Source organism: Cydia amplana, chromosome 15 (assembly GCF_948474715.1).
Source record: "Cydia amplana chromosome 15, ilCydAmpl1.1, whole genome shotgun sequence".
Lineage (NCBI taxonomy): Eukaryota > Metazoa > Arthropoda > Insecta > Lepidoptera > Tortricidae > Cydia > Cydia amplana.
The window spans coordinates 6585691-6612733 of NC_086083.1; the positions used below are offsets into that span (position 1 = coordinate 6585691).

The 27043-nt window shown below is 40.9% G+C and overlaps 1 protein-coding gene across 1 annotated transcript; it reads left to right on the forward strand.

Annotated features, from left to right (window-relative positions):
• The first annotated feature begins 5767 nt into the window (after window positions 1-5767).
• Window positions 5768-26945, forward strand: LOC134654498 (apoptosis-inducing factor 1, mitochondrial-like). Its single transcript, XM_063509941.1, has 16 exons — window positions 5768-6011; window positions 6312-6532; window positions 9963-10103; window positions 10559-10619; window positions 10842-10978; window positions 11374-11498; window positions 11810-11997; window positions 13234-13419; window positions 14770-14931; window positions 17101-17183; window positions 18713-18838; window positions 20176-20352; window positions 22041-22162; window positions 22780-22903; window positions 24239-24363; window positions 26772-26945. Exons 1-16 carry the CDS (start codon window positions 5933-5935, stop codon window positions 26785-26787), a joined length of 2073 nt encoding a protein of 690 aa, XP_063366011.1. The 5' UTR covers window positions 5768-5932; the 3' UTR covers window positions 26788-26945.
• The last annotated feature ends 98 nt before the right edge of the window (window positions 26946-27043 follow it).

Below are 27043 nucleotides of genomic sequence, written 5' to 3' on the forward strand. Positions count from 1 at the left end.
TTTTAAGTACATTACTTATTGTACTTTTCTTCAGCTTTAAAATGGTAATGAGTTCATAGAAACTCCTTACCATTTTAAGGCTGAAGCTGTTCTTATATTATTGTATTGTATCTTCATATAAAATTAAGATTTATTTATTACTCTCGCATTTATATTATTGGCCCTAATTTTGTTTTATCCATTAGGAAGAACGGTGGTTGTAACAATTTGCTGCCTGTTAAAATAATTTTCCTGTTATTTTAATATTTCAATTAATTTAATGACATTTTTATAACTTTTGATGGGTTTACATGAACATTACATACGCCCAAAATGGCCTTGTTTTTATAAGCTACTCGAATAAGGAACATCATACTTTCAAAGTCTTATATGGCCCAAGATACACTTGTAAGTAAGGGACACATCTATACTACAGAATGAGAGATGAATATTGTTATCTCATTCTAACAAATAGCTTTGTCCCTACTTACGTAAGTAAAACTTACAAGTGTATCTCGACGACAGCGTGCCTGTGTTGCAGCGAGCGGCCGTTTAAAGGCAGTAATACATAATGTGACATTTTCAACTAAAAGGTACCACATTGTCGGTTGTCGATAAGGTTGATTTCAAGTTAAAGCTATACAGACATAGCGCCTTATCATAGAGAAAAAAATACATAGAGTGCTCACTCCATACATCAGTTTTAGTACCAAAAAGACTATTAGCATCTAGCATCGAGTAGCGGAACTATCAGTACTGCTACTTGACAATAGATGTAGCACCGACCGGAAAGTCTTATGCTGTTGAGATAAGACTTTCCGGTCGGTGCTACATCTATTGTCAAGTAGCAGTACTGATAGTTCCGCTACTCGATGCTAGATGTAGACACTGAAATTAATAGTCTGAACTGATGTATGGAGTGAGCACTCTATGTATTTTTTTCTCTATGGCCTTATTGACAACCGATAAATACCCTTTTGGTTGAAAATTTCACCATTGGTCTCTATGTATAGACGGTCTTGAAACGCCGCTAGTCGCTCCGCTGCCCGCTGTCGTCCAGTTTTCTTATAAAAAGCGAATTTATTAATAAAAGCGAATTATAAGCGAATTTATAACAGTCACTAAATAACTAGTTTGAATTTGGTATTTGCGCGAGAATTCGCTAAACAATAGGGAGTATTACTGCAATGTTTTTCCGCCAGAGTGCAGCACTAGTGACTTAAGTATACCATAGAGTAACTTAATATATACTGTACCTTAAACTGTTTTTTGACAAGTTCTCTCAGACAATCAAAGATGACATTGATACATAAAGGCGGTTTGTTTACAAAGGGCCTACCGGGAAACGCGAAATCGAAACTCAGCTACCTGCCTCTTTATCACTCGAATATGCAAGAGTGATAGAGAGGTTAGATAACAAAATTTCGACTCTCTTCGTTTGCAGTAGACCCTTACATTGTGACTTATTGTGGGATTGACGCCACCTACGCAGAGTTTCGCGTAATATTCCCTATTGAATACCAATGGCTGTTACGTGATAGGGTTCTGAGAATAGGATATACTTTATCTAATCCTGCAGGCGTATTATGGATGGTTTTATTACCGTGATAAAATAACGGTCACTTTTAACATCATGCGATTGAAAGAGACAGACACTGTCGTTATCACGGTGACTCGTTGATAAATACGAGCATCATATCCGTACTGGATACCATTATAGAAGCACTAGAAGCTATAACCTCTAGCCGCCCTTGCCAAGCAAAATGAAATTTTATTTTGTCAACACAAAGTTCAAATTAGAATGGAACAGGAGACCTTTTTATAGGTCTCTGGGCGGCTAGAGGATAAGTCTTAACGGCGATAAACAATCGGTGGCTAATATAAAACGTACTAAACTAAACATACAAAGCTACTGTAAACCTAACAAAACTTTTCCTACAGTTAAATTAGCATTATTATGAAATTAGCGAATTATTTATGTAAAATATTTGATTTAACCTGCAATCCTGCTTATGTCTGTTAAGTACCGATGAAGACTGTAGTTATGATCATTTTTTAAACGTTTAGTCTAAATGAGTCTTCAATTATGTTCAAAATGATTATATTGGCGCATACCCGTTGCATGAAAGTTGGTAGAAAGGGTAAATTAATATTAAAATTGGACTAGACAAATTTGACAACTTTTATTATGTCTCCCGAAATTCCCAACTGGGATCTAAATCAGGAGCAATAACAAAATTAAAAAAAAAATTGTATAAAGGGTTTCATTTCATAGTTGTTCCGTAGTGGCGAATTATAATGCTTTTGACTCATGATTTTATAAGCTGTATTAAAATATAGATGACAAGAACTGAAAGTACATAACTACTAGACAATTTATTAATATTAGTTATGTGCCACGGTCTCCTTTTGGAGTCACTATGAGCAATTAGACAGAGTATTAAATAAAATTCTGTTTACTGTTTTAAATGTCTGCGTTTTGTTATGCGGTTCCATAATAGTGGCAAAATGGAACTTTTGCTTAAGCTGTTTAATAATTGGTATTTAAAAAGCCTATACAAATTTGTGAACTGAAAATACATAGGTACCTAAAATAATAAATATGATTTTTAAGGTTTTAACAAAAGGCTTGTACCAATAATTAATTGCATCAATGATTAAAAAGATGTACAAACTTATCTTAGTGTTTAAATTGTTGTAATGTTGTAATTTCTAATTTTCAAACAAAAACGATGGTTGTCTAATGTAAATAATGGCAGACAAAGTGTTTTTTTGGTTACAGACTTTTAAAAGTTGGAGCTGCAATATAAATTTCTTAATCGCGTAGCTATAGCTTGCCCAAATTTTCAACTCACTTCACATATAGGTATGTACAATTTCACGGAAACACTATCGTCATAATGTCAAACTTTGCTTTTCTTATACTATTATCTACTCAACAGCTGCTCAACAGTTACCGCCGAAATAATAAGTCTGGTTATAGTCGAACAAAGTTGCGTTTTAATATGTTCTTCACTTAAAAGTGGGTGAAAAAAGTTTGGAGATATAAATTAATACGTACTTACAGTCAAAGAATTTATTTTCCTACCCATTTTATACTTTGTCTCAGTGACAATAGTATGAGGTCTTTAGCGTCTTTTATATTGATTGTTACTGTGACAAGGTATAAAATGGGTCGGAAATTAAATTCTTTAAATGTACCTACAGTCAGCTGCAGAGAAATCTGACACCAACTTAGGATATTATGTATGCTGAATAGAATGCAGACCGGCTAGCACGAGTTGCGTTCTCGCTAAAGAGTCCATACTTGAAGTCGCGCTAGAAGAACGCAACTCATGCTAGACGGTCAGGTCAGGTAACTGTACATTTGTGAAATAAAAGGTTCCAATGGGGTTGGCCGGTCGAAGTATTTAACAGATGGCGCCATCATAGCTTGCTCTGTCAATTGTGATTTTTTTTTGTTTTATTAATGAAAAAGGGCCAAGCTATGATGGCGCCATCTATGCAAACCTTTGACAGTTGCCAACCCCATTAAATGTCACGTTAAATTGAGAATTTACGAACCTATTCTCGACTATGCGACAGCATTTACTAAGTATGACTAGTTTTCTTATGTTACTGTTGTATTTTTTTAAAGAGTTTTATTTTGTTTATAAGTTAATATATCTAGATGTTGTAATGAATGTGGTTTGCCCAGTATGCCCATTTGGATTGTCAAGTATTATTTTAGTGGCTTAAATAAAAATCGTGTTCACTATTAAAAATGTATGTACATATATGTTTATTTTCCAATATATTTGGCCCTTATGGCTGTTACTATTTATTTGACCCCTTGATTATTATGTTCTTACACCTGTAAAATGTTGTTTCTGAAGTAAACATTAAGTATAATTAGCAATTTCGTTATGTAATTAATAAAATAGATATTTCATAATATAATGATGATGAATTAATGACTACTATTGTACCTATTTGCATTATTGTGGTATTTTTGGTAGGTATACAAGCCCGCAATGCTATTGCTCTATTTATTTTATACTCTAAATTCTTTTTAGTCTATGTATTTTCACATTCCTTTAGACTCTCAGAGACTATACTTAGGAGTATCAATCTATGAATAAAGGCGCTTTCACGCCATGAATTATCTTACAATTCGTTCTCCTTCAATCTTAGATTTTTCGCATATAAGTACATACATCGCTTATGTATTTGACAATTGTAAGTTGTAACCTATTGTGACAAAGTATCCTCGAATTTACAAATCCTTTCACTAGTTCATTTTATTATGCCTAATTAAAGAATGAAGCCTTTCGTTTTTATGTAACTGTTGCATAATATTACATTACGATACAAGTGCGAAAAATAGGAAATTCGCAACGAGTGGAGAAAAATTCAAACACGACCGAAGGGAGTGTTTTGAATCGACACGAGTGAAATTCAATTAATTGATTGTGCTACGGTTGAAGTTGAAATGAAAATTATTGTTGCCAACCGACTTACAATCAATCCGCCATTTCAATAAATTTAGTTTTTACATTAGTAATAATTGCAATAAATATTTTTTCCAGCTGATAATACAAAAATTATTTAATTTAATAAGTTTTCTGTTATAATAGTGACATATAAGTAGGTACCAACGGATGCTTCACCCGTACGTCTTAAGTACTATATATTATACCTATTTAAATATCTGTGAAAGCAAATGTGTGCAAATAGTATAATAAATAGGTATGAATTTCTATTTTGTACAAATATGAGAATAAAATGATGCAACAACTGTTTTGATTGTTTTACTCTTTTATAAATAAGTATAAGTTTTTCCTTTTGCCATGAGACAAGTACAGACAACCCATTTGATTCCTAGGCCACTATATTAAAACCACAGAACAAGTAGAATGGCGATGCGAGCAGGGTACGTGTCCCCGCCGGTTATGAGCAAACGCTCGCATGCTAGTACTCGCCCGCGCTGACCGAAAAACGTAAACATGCCTTTTGCGCTACAATAACGTTCAGATTAAGAAGCCAGACATCAAATCTGTCTAAAGGAGGCGTATCCATTCACCAGGCACACAAGTTTTTACTACCGTTGCGTGAGAAATGTGGAAATGTGGAGAGGAACGAGCGGCGACGCCGGTTCCGATACTAACTGCGCGCGATAGCCGTTCTAACCTCTTTAATATGTTCTGTGATTAAAACCATATCATATTGAATCAATTTGTTGAGTAGTTAACACATTCATCAAACAAGACATCCGCGCCAAGCCACAAACATTTCGTCATATAAAGCTGTAGTACCACGATCTCGACTATCGGGTCGTCCGGCCTGGGAACTAAATCATAAAATACACGATAGTCGAGTTTTCGGCACTGAATGTGTTAAAGCGACAAGGTTCTTTACTGGCCTAGGATTATATAATCTGTGGCCTAGGTATCAAATTAGTTGACTATACCTTCGCGTGCCCACTTGAGATGTAGGTTGATGGACGTTGCTCCATCACGGAGATCGCGCGGGTTATATGCACTGGTACCATTCAGCCGTAAAAGTGCATGGCGACTTTATCAATATGAATTAATTAATAATTTTTCCATGCAATTTCGCAGCTCACTGTACGTGCCCATGTTATGTTATGTCGTTCGATGGTTGTAATTAAAAACAATGGCGCAATCGCGGGATATGTTAGTCGAACCATTGTTTTTTTTATTAGTTTTGAATTTGCGCAAGTATTCCAACATGCGCCATGTGCAATCGTATAGAAATAAACCTTCATGGCTGAAAATACCTTTAGGTACATTACAAAAACAACAAGCGATTAAAAACTAAATTCCAGTTTCTAAATTCAAACATTCGACAAAATATCGTATTCCTTTCAAAATGACAGCCATCTTTTAGGCCCAATATAACTCAAATAACAAAACTGAAAAATTCTGAGTCTATCAAAACCAACACGTAAAAAATGCTAATTAACTCACTGAAATGCTGCAGTAAACACATTGGTTCAACCGCCTTCGATTATAACCTCTACATTTCTGGGGGTAAGTATCTACCTACGTTTCTTTCTACATTGCGACTTTTATTTCAAATTAGCGACTCGCCCCGGCTTCTCACGGGTTAACCGATTATACATAAACCTTCCTCTTGAATCACTCTATCTATTAAAAAAACCGCATTAAAATCCGTTGCGTCATTTTAAAAATCTCAGTATACATAGGGACAGACAGACAGCGGGAAGCGACTTTGCCGTTGATCAGTCCGTCAGTCACAACTGGCTCCAAGGCGACCTTCGTCTGTAACAACTAGCTTTAAACCCCACTAATGCGACTCCACCTCAACAGGAACACAGCGAAGATGGTACGCTAAATCAAATAAATCAGGATGTTGCACCAACGTGCCCCAAACCGCCGGTAGAACGGTCGAGCCATGGCCGAAGTCCGACCCACCGCCGCCGCAGTGGCGTTGCGAGTGCCCCCAAGACCCCATGCCTTACAACAACGACCCGTACAGGATCAAGGTACCGGAGGTCGCTGTACCGCCGATGCCAGCTGGGAACGCTAAGGTAATTTCAGAAGCATTTAAACTATTTAAAGACATTAGCCCACTCCAGACTTAGTGCCTGACCCTGCGCGAAGCCGATGACGGATCATTCCACGAAAATGTCTACTGTTCTCCTTTACAAACGCGAATTTTTTTAATGTTTTCAGGTATAGGAGTTTTTACCTGTCACAATCGATGTGAAATATGCTCAGTAAAATAATCATCGACTTGAAATGTTTAAAAAATGTAGTATTAAGGTAAACGTACTAGTGCTCGACATGCTAATGGCCGCTGACAGAGGTGACACTCTGCTGTCACCTCTATTGACAATGACTTAAGTTTCAAGATGACATGTACTGGGACGGCGTCGAGCATCAGTACGTTTACCTTATACGAAATAAAATGCGTTTGTACGGGGCAGCTCATGAAATGCCCCTGATTGGTAGAAAAGTCGAAGAACAAAGCGTGAAATTAAGATGATCCACACTTATGGTTCATGGCTTCGCACGTGCGGGCACTAAGTTTGAAGCGAGCTTTAGGTTTTCCAATAGATAATCAACTCAGATTCAGTAGTGTAGTAAACCTACACTCATCTTTAAGCGTTAATGGTATCCGAGATACCTGCTTGCTTAACCATTTCGCCGCCATTGACTTGATATAAAGTCAGTACATTTCGTGCCCCTCACGCCACGACTTGATATGTTATACGGGTTGTTTACGTGCAATTTGTGGTAATAATTACACTTTATTGACGTGGCAGCGAAAAGGTTAAGTCAGAATGTATTTCTTAGAACAACCCAACCTTATTTAACAGATTCCAATGAGAATTTCTGGTCGTACTTTTCTGTAGTTAGGTACTCTCTTGTGTTATTCTGTAGTAGTAGGTATTTATTTAAGAGTAAAAGAATTTGACATTTTAGATACTTGTTCCAACTTGCTTTTATCATTGCCTTGCGACCTCCCGATGTTCTCAAAGTGCGTTAGACGATCAGAGCCTCCCGTGGATTTAAATATCTAATGAAACCCAGCTTGTACTTTGTCATCAGAGGATGGGCGTCGTGCTCACGCACACAGACCCCCACGACCCCCTGGGCTTAAAGGACTGGTCCCAGCATTCTCCAAACCAGGCCCCACAATTGCCACACCAGCAACCAGCCCAACCTCAAGCTGAAGAGGAAGATGACAGCTTTTTCGCCAAGCTGAAGAAGTTTTTCAGAGGAAAAGACAACCAAGATAAAATGACTAAACAGCTAGATGTCCTCTATTTCCAGACCAGATAGTCAGAAGGTATTGATTTTAATTCTGTAGAATCCTCAGAGGAGCTGGTTTGTCAATCGCACTGAAACATCGGGAGGTAGCCGAGAAAGTACAATAAAGTTTCTCAACAGGACTGCAACTATTTCACTGGGGAGCCAATCTGCCAGAATTTTGCACCGCCCTGGTACCAGAATGTGACTCCGCAGGCTTTAAACGACCAGGAGAACGAGAAGTTTGCAAGGAATATGAGCAAGTCCATGGTCGTCATGCCGAAACTCAGCTACCACGGACGCAGCAAATATAAATTTGCTTTTCATGAGCCCTGGAATCCGCTAGACCGCCTTTCTCTAATCGCGCAGGCCGAAAAAGATGAGCAGGGACATTGTAAAGAGATAGCTGCTGTGGAAAAAGAGAAAGAACCATGTACGTAAGCCACGGGAGGCCTGATGGGATATCTATATATTTAAAACGAGTTTAAATTGAGTGTTTAAGATATTTGGAGTGTCGCATGGGATTGATAATAAACTATTTATTAATTAACTGTTTTTTTAACGTTCGATACAATTTCAGCAGCAAAAAAGATAGTCGAACTCAAATAGGTATTGGTTTAGAGCAGGGGTCGGCAAACCGCATACGGCTCTTTGGAGGTACGATTACGGCTCTTCAAGCAACTAAAAAAATCACAAAGAGCTCTTCGACCAATGACAACATAATTTGCGGCTCTTTGAGATTCCTAAAACTGGTAATTTCTACTGCGGTTAGCTTTTCTTCTTTAAAGTTTGCCGACCCCTGGTACACAACATTAGATTATAGAACTTATATAGAAGGTGAATGTTAGAAAATCAGAAAAAGTACGTTGTACTTAGTGATAATTTTCTTACTTATTCGAAAGGCAATTTATTTCAGGGGCTTGCAATGTTCCCTTTCAAACCTTTCAAATGTCAAAATCGATATAATTGCAAATTAACCCTTTAACCGCCAGAGTCTGATATATAAGACATTACATATCCAGCTCATTTCGGCACAGTCTGATAAATAAGACAAAGATCTGATTTGGTTTTTACAGCACATTTATAACTATGCCAGCCTTAATCTGCGTGGTACAATTACTGTCGGTGGCGAGACGAGCAAGCTCGAACAAAAAATTGCTGGCGGTTAAAAGGTTAAATCGCAAGTCTTTAGAAACATAACATAATATGTACATTGTAGTGTCTTGTCTTAACTTGGCACTGAACTGATGAAGCGTAAAAAACGTCTAATTTAGTAAGAATGGTCCCGCTGTTGCAGTTGCCTTAAAATAATTTAAAAGTGCCAACTATTTGTTACTTGTATTAGTAGGGTGCTGACAAAAAGTTTAGGTATTATTAGCCTGTTAGATCCTTTACCAGGCTGACAGTTCAAAAATGTCAATCGAATGTTAGTCTTACTGATCAAAAATAAAGCACATGTTTGAAGTGCCGATGCCGTATGTGGGAAATACATATATATCCCTTAGCCTGGTAAAAATGGTAAAGGGTTAAAAGATTAGGTACCTACAGGATTTCTTCTTCATCACTAAAAATATTCGGAGCAGCCGTAGTTGCACTACGCGAGGTTTCAAAATTGTTTGGGCTGGTAAGTACATATTACTTATATATACCTACATCCTGTGTATATAGGTAATTTGCGTTCAGGTCTGGCGAACGCGCCATTCACAGACCATTTGCTAATGAACAACTCTGCTCGCGTGCTTTTCGTAAGTAATTTACGACGTGCAGCACGCGTGCGATAAGCGTGTAGATGTTTAAGAGGGCGTTCACTTAAAAACTGGAACCTGGGCACTTGGTACTTAGAATTCAGCCCCTAGGCCCGGGCCTTATGGGCCTAGGGGGAAATCCGGCCCTGCCTAAAGCAGAGCACACCGTCTGCGTATGCGTGTAAGTACGTGCGCGTGCGCTAAAATGTTAAAGTCGCACGCAAGCGGTGTGCCGTCTCTTATAATAATTTGCATATATTACAACGTACACTTGCACGTCTTTGTTTACGCACACTCATCCGGTGTGCACAGGCCTTTATAAATGGCGCGTAGGTAAGCATTCGCGAGATCTGAACGAAGCATAATATTTTAGATAAAGGTAAGCAACCTTTTCCTTTTCAACCGTCAATTTCGTAAAAAATTACACACTATTATTATGTACGGCATTGACTGTTTTCAGGCTTCAATAGACTGCGCGCGAATAAAAGGCCCTTGCACACCGCCTGCGCCGCCGCCGCCGCCGTGCCCGCCGGTCCCTAAAAAGCCGTTTCCGTGGATCTACGTCTGGGCTACCACCGGTGTCCTTGCTGCCTTGGGAGCGGTTAGTACCCTCGCCCACACTGTTAAACGTCCATCGGTACACCTTATTACAAAAGGCGTAAGGTCCAGGTCCACCGGTAGATAAGTTAAGAGTGTTGCTGTTTACATGTACAATGTTTAGGCGCTTAGCACACTGGATTCAACTCGTACGTCGTTTCGATGTGCGAGCGGGATTTCGCTATAATACGTGCATAGCGTTGTCTCGCTCAAATATCTGGGCGACGTACGTATCGTATCCAGTGTTCTAAGCGCCTTTTACTATGAACAACTCCTCATTTCTACCTCTCAGATCAGATAGCAAGATAGAGAAAAGAAGATTCTCAGCATAGATAATCATAATATAGATATTGGGAGCCTGGCTATGAATGTCCAAATACAAATACGCTACGACCATTAGGTGCGTAAGCGTAGGGGCGGCATATTCGATTGATTTATGACATGGTTTCTTTTTGCCAGGTGTACAAATATTGGGAATACAAGGATAAACTGCAGAAATCGGGGATGTTCGACGTAATATGTAAGTTGAAATTAATTTATCGTCCCAATTTCTCATGCTAGTTTTTCCGGTGCGTAGCCGTATGGGAACTCTGTGACATATCAACGCAGAGTTATTGTGTTTGGGGACTTTGGAGTTGTAAGAATTGTCTCGATGCCTGTGGAAAGTATTAAGTAGTTACCTGTGGAAAGAAAAGTACAGTCAACGACAAAAACTTGTACCAAAAACTTTTTTTTATTTCAGGGCAGCCTCGTCTGAAGGTGAAAAGGCCGTACCACGACCCCGACCTGCCCCCGTGCGTGCAGTACCTCATTATAGGTACTGGGCCCGCGGGGTGGTCCGCCTACCAAACTATCATGAAAAATGACGAGAAGGCCAAGGTATTATTCCCTTCATAATCATTTAATAATCATTCAACTTGCCGCTTACTGTTTTTTTTACGAAATCCTTGTGGAAGGCCAAAAGAAAAACATAGCGAATTTTGGTTGTCACATGACGGACGGTATGTCCGTCTTGTCTGTCTGTGGCCTCTGTGGCATCCTGGCATCGTAGCTCTCCAAAGGATGTAACGCTTTCGATGCGGTTTTTTTACGTGAAAGCGAGTTTACCAGCGGTGGTTCCTAGCTATAATTGATAAATCGGTCCAGCAGTTCGTAGAGTTTCAGCTCTTTTCCAAATGTATGTTAGGTATTTTTGGCATCATATTTTGTTTTTCGACATAGGGTTTTTTAATTTTATAGTTATATATATGTAGGTATATGTATCGTGTCTGCAGGTGTTCTTCGTGACGAAAGAAGACATATTGCCATACGACAGATATCCAATGTCCAAACATATGTGGTGGAACAAATTACCGCCTGACATGAAAACTCTTAAATACTTCGATAAGAAGTACAAAACGTACGTATTGTAAATATACCAACACTTTAATCTTGGGCAAAGCGCCAGTCGACAATACATAAAATTATTGTCTAATATATTTGGGTGTTTAAATGGTACCTATAATTTTCAAAACTGCCAAATTCTGACATGGTATAATTTCGGAAAGTTCTCATATTTTTATATGCAAATCGATGTTTTTGATTTTCAAATTGGAAACCTTTAATTATTGTAAAAAAAAATCTAGCACACCCAAGATTATGGTTGCGCTGTCAGCGTCTCAACATTATTTTATGGCGTCACTTTTCTCAATCTTTTCTTACTTTTATCAGAATGTACTTATCAAAGTGTAAAAACTTCATGGATCCCGTGAAGTTTTACCGGAAAGAAGAGGGTCCGGCGGTGTCCATAGCGTCCGGTTGGTGCGTGCTGCGAATTGATGCGGAGAACCATATTGCTTACATCAAGACGTTGTGCGGCGAACGACCTATGTATTACGAGAAGTGCTTGATTGCTGTTGGTAAGTGAACTTAGTCACAAAATAAGTAATAGTATTATCATACAGAACGGCCACGCACCGCCCCGCCCCGACTCGGATTACCTCGCCTCGCGACTGGCCGCGACATGAATGTGTGCGTAAGTCGCTCTACTGAGAGCATGCCAGAAGTCCGTCAGATACACAATGACGCGTGTACAGGGCGCCTACCGCGAACCACGTTCGACGTGTTGCCTCTCTGTCGCACTTGTAAATTCGTACGTAAGTGTGACAGGGAGGTAACACGTCGAACGTGGTTCGCGGTAGGCCCTCTGACGTGCCGCGCACACATATAAACGCAAATCATTTTTGATGTATGGCCTGTCCGCCCTGTGACTTAGTTACAACTACAACCTTACAACACATGTTTCAAATCGAAAAAAAAACAAGATGCGATATGCAGGTTCTGCCAGGAGTCAGAGGAGACTGCTATGCACATTCTCCGTTCCTGTGGACCACTAATGTCAAAAAGAAGTACCTACTTAGGGCGACACGTGCAACCCTATGAGGCACAAAGCATTATGGCCCAAAGAATCTGGGATTTCCTGGATTTAACGGGCATTAAGGGGCCCATTGATTAACAGTCCGCCGGACGATATCGGCCTGTCAGTTAGAACAAAAAGTTGACAGTTCCGAACAACTGACAGGCCCATATCGTCCGGCGGACTGGTAATCAGTGGGCCCCTTTAGTAGTGAACTTAGGGCCGTCACAATAGATCACTACTTGGTCGACGTGGCATGGCATTCAAAGGCCCAAAACACCCCAACAATAAGTTATAATAAATAATAGTTAAAGTTTCAACACCAAAGTATTCATAGGGACAATTATTAAACTTTGCGAATCATAATCTTACTTATCGTTAGAGCGACTTTTAGCCACGGCTCGCTAAAAGACCCTGAGTCCACTCAGCAACTACCACTTTATAGGGTTCCATACCTAAAACGGAAAAAACCAACAGACAGACAGAGGCACGAGTGATCCTATAAGGGTTCCGTTTTTTCCTTTTGAGGTACGGAACCCTAAACACTAATGTTTCTAATTTAATTTTACAAGCAGAAACGTCTGCGACCGATGCTATAAAGCTTAGAATAAAATGGATGAGGTTTTGGTGGCTCAGATGGCAGAGCGCTGGAATATCGATCCAGAGACCATGAGTTCAAGTCTCACCCAAGACAGTAATTTTTCCACTTTTAAATTTAAAACTAATGTTTATATTTCAGGCTCACAACCAATACAGTTGAACATGTTCAAGATAGCTCCCAAAGAGGTCCGGGCCAAGGTGACCACGTTCCGGACGATCCGGGACCTCGAGAGCGCGTTCCGGAAGGTCCGGGCGGCGCAGCACGTGACGGTCGTCGGCGGCGGCCCGCTGGGCTGCGAGTTGGCCTGGCATCTGGCTAAGATGGGTAACGCGTCATAATATATGTTTTTAAATTCCACGTTTTTAGGGTTCCGTAGCCAAATGGCAAAAAACGGAACCCTTATAGATTCGTCATGTCTGTCTGTCCGTCCGTATGTCACAGTCACTTTTCTCCGAAACTATAAGAACTATACTGTTGAAACTTGGTAAGTAGATGTATTCTGTGAACCGCATTAAGATTTTCACACAAAAAAAAAATACAATTAATTTTTGGGGTTTCCCATACTTAGAACTGAAACTCAAAAATTTTTTTTTTCATCAAACCCATACGTGTGGGGTATCTATGGATAGGTCTTCAAAAATGATATTGAGGTTTCTAATATCACTTTTTTCTAAACTGAATAGTTTGCACGAGAGACACTTCCAAAGTGGTAAAATGTGTGTCCCCCCCTGTAACTTCTAAAATAACAGAATGATAAAACTAAAAAAAATATATGATGTACCATGTAAACTTCCACCGAAAATTGGTTTGAACGAGATCTAGTAAGTAGTTTTTTTTAATACGTCATAAATCGCCTAAATACGGAACCCTTCATGGGCGAGTCCGACTCGCACTTGGCCGCTTTTTTATAATCGATGCAGGGCCGGATTTAGGGTAGAGCGAGTGGAGCGGCCGCTCTAGGCGCCAGATGACAAGGGGGGCGCCAAAATGGCTAACGGCTCCTCTACACGATGGGCCAGCGCCGGCCACTCCAATAAGGGACGCATCTATGCGTTAGAGGGAGCAAGTGATATTGCTATCTCATTCTACCGCATGGCTGCGTCCCTTGGAGTGGCCGGCGTTGGCCCATCGTGTAGAGGAGCCATAACGAGAAAAAAAAAGTTTTAAAAGACGCGAGTGTGGCGGAGGCCCAAAATACGCTTGAAAACTTCAACAAAGGGCGCCAAAACCCAATTTCGCTCTACCCTGATCAAGGGCTCGGGCCGGCACTGAATCGATGGCTCATTTTCTATCTATTTAGCTAAATTTTGTTATAATATTCAACATGTCAAGTACACGACGAATGACCATAGAGAAAAAAAAATACATAGAGTGCTCACTCCATACATCAGTTTTAGTACCAAAAAGACTATTAGCATCTAGTATCGAGTAGCGGAACTATCAGTACTGCTACTTGACAATAGATGTAGCACCGACCGGAAAGTCTTATGCTGTTGAGATAAGACTTTCCGGTCGGTGCGACATCTATTGTCAAGTAGCAGTACTGATAGTTCCGCTACTCGATGCTAGATGTAGACACTGAAATTAATAGTCTGAACTGATGTATGGAGTGAGCACTCTTGTCTTACTTATTTCTCTATGGAATGACTCAATCTCAACGTAAAGTATTTGCAGAGGAAATAGTGGAAAAGGATGAGAAAGACAAATACAAACCGCCGCTACAGATCGCCCACATGTACAAGGACGCGGGCGTGCTCGGGAGCACCCTGCCCGAGTATTTGGGGGAGTGGGCCGCGGAGAAGATCAAGTGCGAAGGCGTTCACATCATGCCTAAGAGTTAGTGTTAAGGGGTGAATCAACTTTTCCTTGTCACTCGTTGCCATGGTTACGTTCTCCTGGGTCACTGTTTAAAACCTGATTTTTAGGGTTCCGTACCCAAAGGGTAAAAACGGGACCCTATTACTAAGACTCCGCTGTCCGTCCGTCCGTCCGTCCGTCCGTCCGTCCATCTGTCACCAGGCTGTATCTCACGAACCGTGATAGCTAGAGAGTTGAAATTTTCACAGATGATGTATTTCTGTTGCCGCTATAACAACAAATACTAAAAAGAGAATAAATTAAAGATTTAAGTGGGGCTCCCATACAACAAACGTGATTTTTGACCGAAGTTAAGCAACGTCGGGCGGGGTCAGTACTTGGATGGGTGACCGTTTTTTGCTTGTTTTGCTCTATTTTTTGTTGATGGTGCGGAACCCTCCGTGCGCGAGTCCGGCTCGCACTTGGCCGGTTTTTTAGGCATTTAAATTCACCAAACACGCTTTTTTGTGTAACTTATGAACCCTTTCCATTGAGGGTCGTCTACCAAGCGTGTCAGAAGGTGACCTGGACCTGGCTGACCGGACAGAATAACAACAAGAAATAGTTGATCCTCCCTAACCGCCACTTGCATCATTCCACTAACCCGGGGTTATCCGGTTAAACCTGGAGTTACCATGGTTACCAGTACAATTTGAAACTGGGTTAACGGTTTAACCGCTTAACCCCGGTTTAGTGGGATGGTGCAAGTGGCGCTAAGAGTCCAGACGAACTGGGCAAATCGACCGATTTGATCGGGAAAATAATTGACGCCAATCTCATCTAGAGTCCACACGTACACAATTTAATCACCAATTTGTACATAGATACTAACTTCGAGAATTGGCATTTTTGTGTCGCACCTGCTGATTTGATCGGGGAATCAAATTGGCGTTTGCGTCCGCACGGCCTTATTCGATCGGACAATTTCATCAGATTGGCGAAAAATTGTCTCGTCTGGACTCCACTTTACAAGTTACAACTAGGGGACTGGGGTAGTGTTGTGAATAACGCTCATTTTGAGGCTTAAAGACTCGAACCCTTAAGACTCTCGAGGCTTTACGCCTCAAAGGGGGCAAAGACGATTTCATACATTCATACGTGTAAAATAAATAAATACAATTCTCAAATATAGTCGAGTCTTCAAGACTTACGAGTCTTTAGGGCTCAAGTCTTTAAGCCTAAAAATAAGCGTTATTCACAACACTGGACTGGGGCCCGTTTCTCAAAAGCATGTAACTTGTAATACAAGCGGATGTCACTTTTTGACAGCTTTTGTTAGAAAGGGACTTCCACTTGTATTACAAGTTACAAGCTTTTGAGAAACGGGCCCCTGATCGAATAGGGTATTTGACTACTCAGTTTCTTTTTTCGAACTGTCAAAACGATTTTGCTACTATGATACTACTACTATTCTCTTTAGCGGTACGCTGCCAGCGTTATACTGTGGCCTAGGCCTGAGCACAGAATAAATAATAGTACTAAGTACAGAAGACACTCTCTAACAAAACGCGTCTGTTACGATCAGCACAGATATGGCCGCTAGGTGGCGACAGCGCCACGCGCGGCTTATGGCTTTCCCCAAAATTGGGGCCGTACGGATGTACTTTTAGCTACCTGTAGCAAAGCGACGAAATCGCGGAGTGAGACACGCCTGGCCTGAGGTTGTAGCGTTAGTCGTGAAAGATAATTATTTTATTTTATGAGGAAATTATTTTTTCACCTCAGCAGCTCGAACAAGGGTACTTTGCTACTTAAAAACAGTGAGCAAAATCGCATTTTGCTCACTGAGTGAGACAAAATGCGATTTTGCTCACTGTTTTTAAGTAGCAAAGTACCCTTATTCGAGCTGCTAAGGTGAAAACTTAATTGTTAGTATATCTTAAGAAAACATGAGTGAATAGGTAAGTGATGAAGAAGGAATACATTTTACGGGTTCTCTAATATGTTCTCACTGCTGAGGTGAAAAGTTTTGTGAACTACACGAGATCAAAGTTATTTACATCTCGTGCGCTTTTGAGTCCCTTACTACGCTCAAGATTCTAAATTAGATTAGACTAGTATAGAATCTTTCGCTTGCACGGGACTCAAAATAAGCACTCGAAGAAATATCAAACTTTGATCTCTTGTTGTACAAATAACTATTTTCAGCGACACCACACGACGCTTTCCTGACAAAGGACGGTCGGCTCGAGTTGACGCTGAGCGACGGGTCGTCACTTGTAACAGATTTTGTGAGTTTTTATCACAAACTTGAGTCATTCTATGCGTTATAACCTCCTAAGGCCCAAGGTCCTACCTATAGTACCTCTTCAGTTCGATGAAATTGAAATCCTATTCAATTGGAACAGAGTCGCTTTTCGCACGCAAAATCCACTATTTCCAACTTAGGTTCAAATTTCAGTGGCAAATTTTGGATTTTTCTTTTGTATGTCTGGGCCTGAGGAGGACAAGCTCAGTAGATAACTAAAAGTAAGTTTCGTAGGTATGTGTTCGTGAATCGAAACATACATAAACTAAAAAATAACATCCGTCTTAAGAGCCCATCAACGTGCACACTAGCGCCACTGCTAAATAATCGTGATTATTTAAATTTAAGGAAATATATTTAAAAAAGGGGGGCCGCTACGTACTGTATCTTGTATTAAAGTACCTTTTGAATGCATCAAACTAGTTTCTATGTTGCTAATCTGTGAACTCGAAACAAAAACGGCCGTTTTAACTTTGGACGCATAGATTGACGAATGCAGCAACATAAGATACAAACTAGTTTGATGTATTCAAAAGGTACAAGATACAGTACGTAGCGGCCCCCTTTTTTAAATATATTTCGTTAAATTTAAATAATTACGATATTTAGCAGTGGCGCTAGTGTGCACGTTGATGGGCTCTTAATATTAAAATATATAGTCAGAATCAATAGTGATATAACGTAAATCACGATTTCATAGCGCGTTTTTTGTGTGTCAATTGTGTCATTGATCAATAGGTAATACAGTCGGCGATAAAACCTTAAGGCCTACCGCGAACATTGAAAATCGAAATTTCGTTATCTGCCTACCTATTACCTATTGCTAGAATATGCAAGTGCGATAGTCAAAGTGTATAACGAACTCCTGTATGTTATAAAACTACTAAGCTAAGCCAAGCTACTTTACAGACTAGGTCGAAAATTTAAAGGGCCATATGTACTGTAAAACCTTGTACAATACACGTGCGAATTTCCTACTTTTCTTGTCTACAGTACATATGGTGCTACTAGACCGCCCTAGTGCGGTAATTAGCACATTTAGGCCCACTTGCACCATTCCACTAACCCGGGATTAACCGGATAAACATGAAGTTACCATGATTACCAGTACAATTTGACACTGGGTTAACGGTTTAACCGCTTAACCCAAGGTTAGTGGGATGGTGCAAGTGGGCCTTAAAGGACCATAATGTACTGTAAAACGTTGTACAATACACGCGCGAAAACGTAATTCGCAACGAGTGGCGATGAGTTAAAACACGAGTTGCGAATTACCTTTTCGCGCGTGTATTGTACAACGTTTTACAGTACATTATGGTCCTTTAAATGTGTTAGTTTCTACGTTTCGCACTTGTATAGTAATGCTACTATACTTGGTCAACCAGATCTTGACAGTAGAAAAAGGCTGCAAATTTGAAAAATGTAGGCGCGAAGAGATATCGTCCCATAGAAAATTTGAATTTCGCGCCTTTTTTACTGACAAGATTTGGTTGACCAGCTATATTTGGTCAGGTGTTCGTCTGCGTGGGCACAACTCCTCGCATGGACATAGCCGAGCCCTCGTACTTGGAGGAGGATAAGGCCAACGGCGGTTTCCTGGTCAACACCGAACTGGCGGCGAGGACTCATCTTTATGCTGTACGTTATAAAATATAGTTGGTCAAACCAATTTCACAAAGTCGGTAAATAATAACCAAAAAAACTGTACTCATCCTTTTCTTTTGAGTAGTATCATTATCTCTATTATGTTTGAAATGAGACCGTCCTTTGACAAACTATAAATTATCATCTTCCTCGCGTTGTCCACACCATTTTGCCACGGCTCATGGGAGCCTGGGGTCCGCTTGGCAACGAATCCCAAGAATTGGCATGGCACTAGTTTATACGAAAGCAACTGCCATCTGACCTTTCAACCCAGAGAGTAAACTAGGCCTTATTGGGATTAGTCCGGTTTCCTCACGATGTTTTCCTTCACCGAAAAGCGACTGGTAAATATCAATTGATATTAACCTTCTGTTTTAACTTCATAATAATGGAATTGTAAGTAGATAGGTTCAGGGCGTCCGCTAGCCGGCGCGGTTGCACAGAGCGGGTTAGCGAAAAATAGTATGAGCGTTGCTAACTGGCGCGCACGCGTGCGACGGATTTTACCTACAATGGCACCCGAGGCGAGTCGTTGCTCTGTGACGAGGATCCTCGAAAATTGGATCGAAACATGTCGAGTTATTCGACTTAAGTAATAATACGTGAGTGACCCGTTTAAAAATAATTTTAAGTGTAAGGTCTGAGTGGACGCTCGAAGCGGAGCGTTCGGCGGGCGTGCAGCGTGGCGTCGGGGTCGGGAGTAATTTGAGCAGCGTGCACTAAGGCCGCTCCTATACGCTTGCATTTGTTTAACATGCACGCCGCACGCCCCGCCTCGCTAAACGCCCAACTCGAGCGTCCACTCAGGCCTTAGAGCAGTTTCGCACTACGTCCGATCCGAATCCGATCTGAACACGTGAAAATATGGGTCTAGAAAACTCGGACCGAATTCGGATATTCGCTTACGCACTAGTCCTATCCGAACCCGTGAAAATATGGGTCTAACCGGACCGAATTCGGATAAGTATTCGCTTACGCACTAGTCCTATCCGAACCCGTGAAAATATGTCTAACTCGGACCGAATTCGGATATTCGCTTGCGCACTAGTCCTATCCGCATACCCCGCCCGCCCCGCTACCCTCTGCTCGTACACAGCTCGGCTTTAACTCGGACGCAGTGCGCGAGCGTTCATACAAATAATACTAAGGCTACTTCGGCCCGTCAAAAATCTTCTCCGGAATGGAGATTCTAGAATGACGGAAAGAAATCGGATGACGGATATCAGATGTAGTGCGTAACTTACCATAGAAATAGTTCTACGGCTACAACGGACCATATTTTCACGGGTTCGGATCGGATTCGGATCGGACTTACGAGTTCTCTTTTTCAGGCGGGCGACGCAGCCAGCTTCTATTCCCAATGGAAGAACGCCCGCCAACGCTTTCAGAACCACATGCCCGCGGTGGAGCAGGGAGAGATCGCCGGCCTCAACATGACGGGGTACTGGGAGCCGTGCAACGTGGAGAACTCCTCCTGGCTCAACCTGGGCACCACCATTGAGATGCAGGTGTGTATAGGGATGATGACACATGTTGAATTTTAAAGTGGTAACAGACTATCGCACCGCACCGTGACCTTGGAGCGTCGCACCCATAAGTGAGAGCGAGAAAGAGATATCTGTTTCTCGCACTCACTTATGGGTGCGACGCACCAAGGTCGCGCTGCGGTGCGATAGTCTGTAGCACACTTATAACGGAATCTAGTAAAATAGATAGCAAATTAGCAATTTATCACAATAATGTGGATATTAAAATAATATATGGAAATAACACAAAAATACAGGACCTGAAAGTTACAAAATTTTAGTTTTTTTCTTAACTTCCAAAAAGTATTTAAGTAAGGGTACCTACCATTCGATTCCTTACATTTTATCCAAAAATAGATTCTATAACAACTATGAACATAAACGCAATATTTCACCGACAAAAATGCAAATTTCTTGTTTTGTCCGTACTTCAAGATGGGCTTGGGGTGACAGTGACGTCACGTTCACATCAATTTGCTAGGAGCGTTTCGCGAGTGAAGTACGACTGTCGGACTTTGACTATCATTTCTGACGTTTGTATTGCTTTTAATGCAGTGGGTCCCAAATCCCAAAAACAAACTTGATCGATTGATACCATTATTAAAAATTTGTCATGTAGCGTATTCCAGCGGTGGCAGCGTGGTTGCATTTTTATATGTCACTTTCGCACTTACATACTTGGTAGAACGTGACAAGCATGGTAGCAGGCGATGAAAATGCGACACGTGGACAGCGGAGTCTTATACTTCGTTTTTTTTAGCATTAGAAAGAACTTGCAAGAAGGTAAGCGATCTTGACATGTCTTTTAATTCAAAAACGCTTTTTAAAAATCAAAAACTATTATGAAAGCAGAAGAATATAAATGATCGTATTAGATTCATAATTGTTACATATTTGCCGTAACTTATTTTTAAAATGTGTTTCAATTAAAAGACACATCAAGATTGTTTACCTTATTTCTAATGCTAAAAAAAACGAACTATAGTAATAGGTCCTTTCGTAGTAAATTTTGTAGTCACAGTAAATTTACTGCCATCTATCGACACACGATTAAAACTCAAATTGGAAATGTATAAAACTATCAAAAAAATGTACATATTTTTGACCCATGTTCTTTCACTGATACCTCAACGCCATCTAGCCGAGCATAGGCCAAAGGTGTGTGCGCCATTTATCCGAGAACGACTTTTACTTGATTTCCGAGGCACGTTTTTTCCTTAGACTTTATTCATCTTATACGTAATTACATATCGTCAGGTGACAAGCAAAAGTCACTACTTACTGTAAAATATTTAAACAAAAATCAACCTTCTTTTCGTACTAATAATATGGTTCACTGTGGCGATAGAGAAATATAGTAAGACAAGAGTGCTCACTCCATACATCAGTTTTGATACCAAAAAAACTATTAATTTCAGTGTCTACATCTATTGTCAAGTAGCAGTACTGATAGTTCCGCTACTCGATGCTAGATGTAGACACTGAAATTAATAGTCTTTTTGGTATCAAAACTGATGTATGGAGTGAGCAATCTATGTATTTTTTTCATTTTGGCTATGAACTTGTGGTGGTACTTAGTGAGTTTTGCTTGTCACCTGATGATATGTCTTTGGTGATAGGGTCCCGTTTTTACCATTTGGGTACGGAACCCTAAAAATGCTATTTTTCAGGTCGTTGGCGACGTAGGGGCCTGTATGCCGATCATAGCGTTGTTCAAGCCGTGCCGCCCGGAGGATCTGTCACCGAAGGAAAGAGAAGAATCTGCCAAAATGGAGATGCGTTGTTACAAGGAGTAAGTGTAAGGCCTGAGTGGACGCTCATGTTGGGCGTGCAGCGGGGCGGGGCGTGCGGCGTGCATGTTAAACAAATGCAAACGTATAGGAGCGGCCTTAGTGCACGCTGCTCACATCACTTGTGAGCCCGACGCCACGCTGCACACCCCGCCGAACGCTCCGCTCCGAGCGTCCACTCAGGCCTTACACTAAGTTTAAGCCAAATCTCATAGAAAAACCGGCCAAGTGCGAGTCTCACTCGCGCACGGAGGGTTCCGCACCATCAACAAAAAATAGAGCAAAAAAATCGTGTTTGTTGTATGGGAGCCCCCCTTAAATATTTATTTTATTTTATTTTTAGTATTTGTTGTTATAGCGGCAACAGAGATACATCATTTGTGAAAACTGTCTAACTATCGCGGTTCATGAGATACAGCCTGGTGACAGACGGACGGACGGATGGACGGACGGACGGGCAGCGAAGTCTTAGTAATAGGGTCCCGTTTATTACCCTTTGGGTACGGAACCCTAAAAAGGGGCAAGCTATGATGGCGCCATCCATGCAAACCTTTGACAGTTGCCAACCCCATTCTCCAGAAACTAGCACATGTGTAATAAGGGGATATATTGTTCCCAGCGCGGCGGAGTATAAGGAGCGCTACAAGAGAGGCTTGCTGTGTTACCTGCGCGACGAGACGATCGTCGGCTTCGTGTTTTGGAACATGCCGCCCATCGAAGATCGCAAGGACGTCGCAACCGAGGTGACTCTTCATCACAAACTACGACACAATAAAGAATGGAAATTAATAGAGGGCGCCTCAGGAGGCCTACCGCGAACCACGTTCGACGTGTTGCCTCTGCGTGTTGTAAATTCGTACGTAAGTGTGACAGGGAGGCATCACATCGCACGTGGTTCGCGGTAGGCCCTCATATTGTGCTTGCACACGGCACATGCGGGGTGTCTTTTTTCGAGCGATATAACCGCGAAAATCGAAGTTGACAAATTGCGGGCATCTTTTTCTGTCACTCTTATTACGCCTTTAAAAAAAAGAAAGATCCCCGCAATTTGCGAATTTCGGTTTTAAGCTTTGGATTCCTCCGAAAACGGTGCCGTAATATGACGGCCGCTATATAGCGTTGAATGACGTCACTAGAACGTTGTTTATGTAAACAAGATGGCGCGGTTTCCTAGACGGCGTTGATTGTCAACGTAACGTAAGATGACGGCCCTCATGACGGTGTCGATAGTTTCGTGAACGTTTTATTAGATAGCGGTTACGCCATTTTGTATAAATGACACGAGATTTGAATAAATGATTCCGTACTACGATTATTTTCCTCTTCTGATGATATTTCATCCTCCAAGTAAATTATAGATGATCAAGCAAATCTTGTCAGTAGGAAAAGGCGCGAAATTCAAATGTTCTATGGGACGTTATACCTTCGCGCCTACATTTTTCAAATTTGCCGCTTTGACTTTGGTGGCTGACGGTGTGTTATGACGCCGTGGTACTTTCCACATGTCGTCACCGTAAAGACGGCCGTCTTTTGCGGCCGCTATATGACGGCTGTCATATTACGGCACCGTTTTCGGAGGAATCCAAAGCTTTAGCGGTAGGCTGTTGGGTTTTTGACGTTGAGGCTTGAGCGCTGGCCGTTATAGCTGTAACACACTACATCACCACACCGCGACCTCAGTGCGGTGCGGTAGTGTGTAAAGGCTATAATTGCGTGCGATCTATGCCGCCAGGGATTATTGGGGGTCCTTCCTTTGTCTGTCTTTCTCACCAGAAATTAAGCGTCCTGGAAAAGGGCTCATGCAGTGTGATTATTTTTTCAGCGGTTATTAAGTGGAGTCCAGACGAGACAATTTTTCGCCAATCTGATGAAATTGACCAATCGAATCAGGCCGTAAGGACGCAAACGCCAATTTGATTCCCCGATCAAAGTTAGTATCTATGGAATGCAAATTGGTGATTAAATTGTGTACGTGTGGACGCTAGATGAGATTGGCGCCATTTATTTTCCTGATCAAATCGGTCGATTTGCCCAGCTCGTCTGGACTCTACTTAAATGTGGTTATTTTTTCTATCCAGATTCTGCGGTCGCGACCGCACTACACTGACATCAACCTGGTGGCAGAACTGCTCGGGTTTCCGGAGACGCACTGCGTGTATCTCCGGCCAGAGGAGATAATAGAACCTGGACCTTGCATTCAGGCGTAAGTTGCCTTCGGGCTCGGGTTGACGACGTACGCTGCGTAAAGCGCACTATGGATCCCGGTATTGGATATGAATCGCTTAAAAATATATAGTTTTATTAAAAAGGGGAATTAGAAAGGCTCACTGGAATATCAGATATGTCCTAAAAGCTATTACAACAATAAACAATCAATGCCGCCATCTGCAATAATTTTATTTCACACTCCAGGTTGGCAATAATTTGATCCAATTTGTTGACTTCACCTAACCAGTCACATTTGTAGTCCAACTTAACCAATCAGACAACATTTTTTTCAAATTTCCGTCAAATTGGTTTGCCATTATTACAGTTATCCTTGCTCTTTCGTTTTATTATTTGATAAAATTATAAGAACTAATGATGTTAATGTCACTATCATCATATTCATCACTCACATAACTTCAGGATTCATCCACCACCAACCACCAAATATTTATCTGACGCATTAGGCAACGATCTTGTTTCAATAATAAAATGCGGGCTAGAGACCAGTTAGAGTTAGACCAAGTAAAGTCTGCAACGATTTTGATAGCATACGCAGTACGCAGTGCAAGTGTTATTGTACGTCATAATTTCACAGAAGTTTGACGTTTAATATAACACTTGCATTGCGCGTGCTATCAAAATTGTTGCAGACTTTTCTTGGTCTAACTCTAGATGCGTCTGACGTTTAGTAAGCTTTTTGATACAGCCGAATATAATGGATTTAAAGGGTTTATACTGCGCATTTCCCTCATTTTTTTAAATACCGGGATCCCGGTCTTGTCTTTAAAAATACCGGTATTGAAAAATGCGTTTAAAAAGACGGGATCCCGGGATCCCGGTATTGGAAGCCCTAGTGTCGATAGTTTCGTGAACGTTTTATTAGATAGCGGTGACGCCATTTTGAATAAATGACACGAGATTTGAATAAATGATTCCGTACTACGATTATTTTCCTCTTCTGATGATATTTCATCCTCCAAGTAAATTATAGATGATCAAGCAAATCTTGTCAGTAAGAAAAGGCGCGAAATTCAAATTTTCTATGGGACGTTATCCCATCGCGCCTACATTTTTCAAATTTGCCGCTTTGACCTTGGTGGCTGACGGTGTGTTATGACGCCGTGGTACTTTCTGTGGTGACGACATGTGTGTCGTCACCGTAAAGACGGCCGTCTTTTGCTGCCGGCGCTGCCGCTATGTGACGGCCGTCATACAGTGTTGCCAGATCTACTGATTAAGCAGTAAATCTATCTGATTTTAAAAATATCTACTGATCTACTGCTTTTTGCTGGTGAGCTACTGATTTTTCGAAAACGAGGGGTAAAATTTATAAAACCATCATGAGACCTGTCGTCATGTATGGATGGAGTGTTGGGCTCTAAAGGTGACGGATGAGAAGAGATTGCATGTAGCGGAAATGAGAATGTTAAGATGGATGTGTGGTGTGACAAGAATGGATAGGATATAAGGAATGTTATATAAGAGGAAGCCTGAAAGTTGCACCCATAGTAGAAAAAGTAAGAGCGAATCGCCTAGCGTGGTATGGGTATGTGATGCGGAGGGATGAAAGTCATGTGACGAGAAAGGTATTACGAATGAATGTGGAGAGAATTAACGGGAGAGGAAAACCGAGGAAAAGATGGATGGACTGAGTCATGTGACGAGAAAGGTATTACGAATGAATGTGGAGGGAATTAACGGGAGAGGAAAACCGAGGAAAAGGTGGCTGGACTGTGTGAGAGATGATATGAAACGAACGCAAGTGAATGATGAAATGACGATGACGGGCGAGAGAGAGGTATGGAAGAAAAAAACATGCTGCGCCGACCCCAAATGAATGGGATAAGGGCAAGCGAATGATGAGTAGAAAAAAAACTTGTGCTCATTTATTAATTATAATAACAGAAGTAAGAGACAGAATGATACTCTTCATTTTACTGTTACTGACAATTTGATTTGCCAGCTATACTCAATTACTCAATCACGCCCAGTTTGTCAGCAGAAAAAGGAAAAATAAAACAAATTTTCTATGGGAGGTTGGTGTCTAAGGGTCTACCGCAAATCACGTTCGACGTGTTACCTCCCTGTCACACTTACGTACTAATTTACAAGTGCGAAAGAGAGGCAACACGTCGAACGTGGTTCGCGGTAGGCCGTCAGGTCAGAGCATTTTTTTTTTTCAAATTTACCTATTGCAGACATCACTTTTTAAATCTACTGCTTTTTTCCCCTATCTACTGCTAAAACGATTTTTTTTCTACTGAATATTGCAGATTTCGTCTGGCAACACTGCCGTCATATGACGGCACCGTTTTCGGAGGAATCCAAAGCTTTATGAGCGAAAAACTAATTTCATACACATTTCTAAAAGCTTCCGTATACATTTATACTTTTTTATTTCAGATATCGGGAATTCTAGACCTGAAGTAACTATTGTGCTGTATACTGCAGATAATGTGGGAGTTACCTATCTCTCCGGTTTAAATAAATAAATTGTTTTGTATTGATTCCTGCAATGTCAAAGTTTTTGAAGTACACTTTATTTTTTTAATAAAGGAAGCCATGCTATTTATTAAATGTTCGTTTTATTTGCAACTAGCGACCCGCCTCGGCTTCGCACGGGTTATACAAAACTATAACTAATTATATACACCTAAACCTTCCTCAAGAATCAC

Excerpts from the sequence above, each read along its gene's own strand:
- LOC134654498 (XM_063509941.1), top strand. The coding sequence starts at position 5,933 with ATGCTAATTAACTCACTGAAATGCTGCAGTAAACACATTGGTTCAACC. Across the intron at positions 17,184-18,712 it reads CGTCACTTGTAACAGATTTT|GTGTTCGTCTGCGTGGGCAC; the intron begins GTGAGTTTTTAT and ends ATATTTGGTCAG. Across the intron at positions 20,353-22,040 it reads GCACCACCATTGAGATGCAG|GTCGTTGGCGACGTAGGGGC; the intron begins GTGTGTATAGGG and ends GCTATTTTTCAG.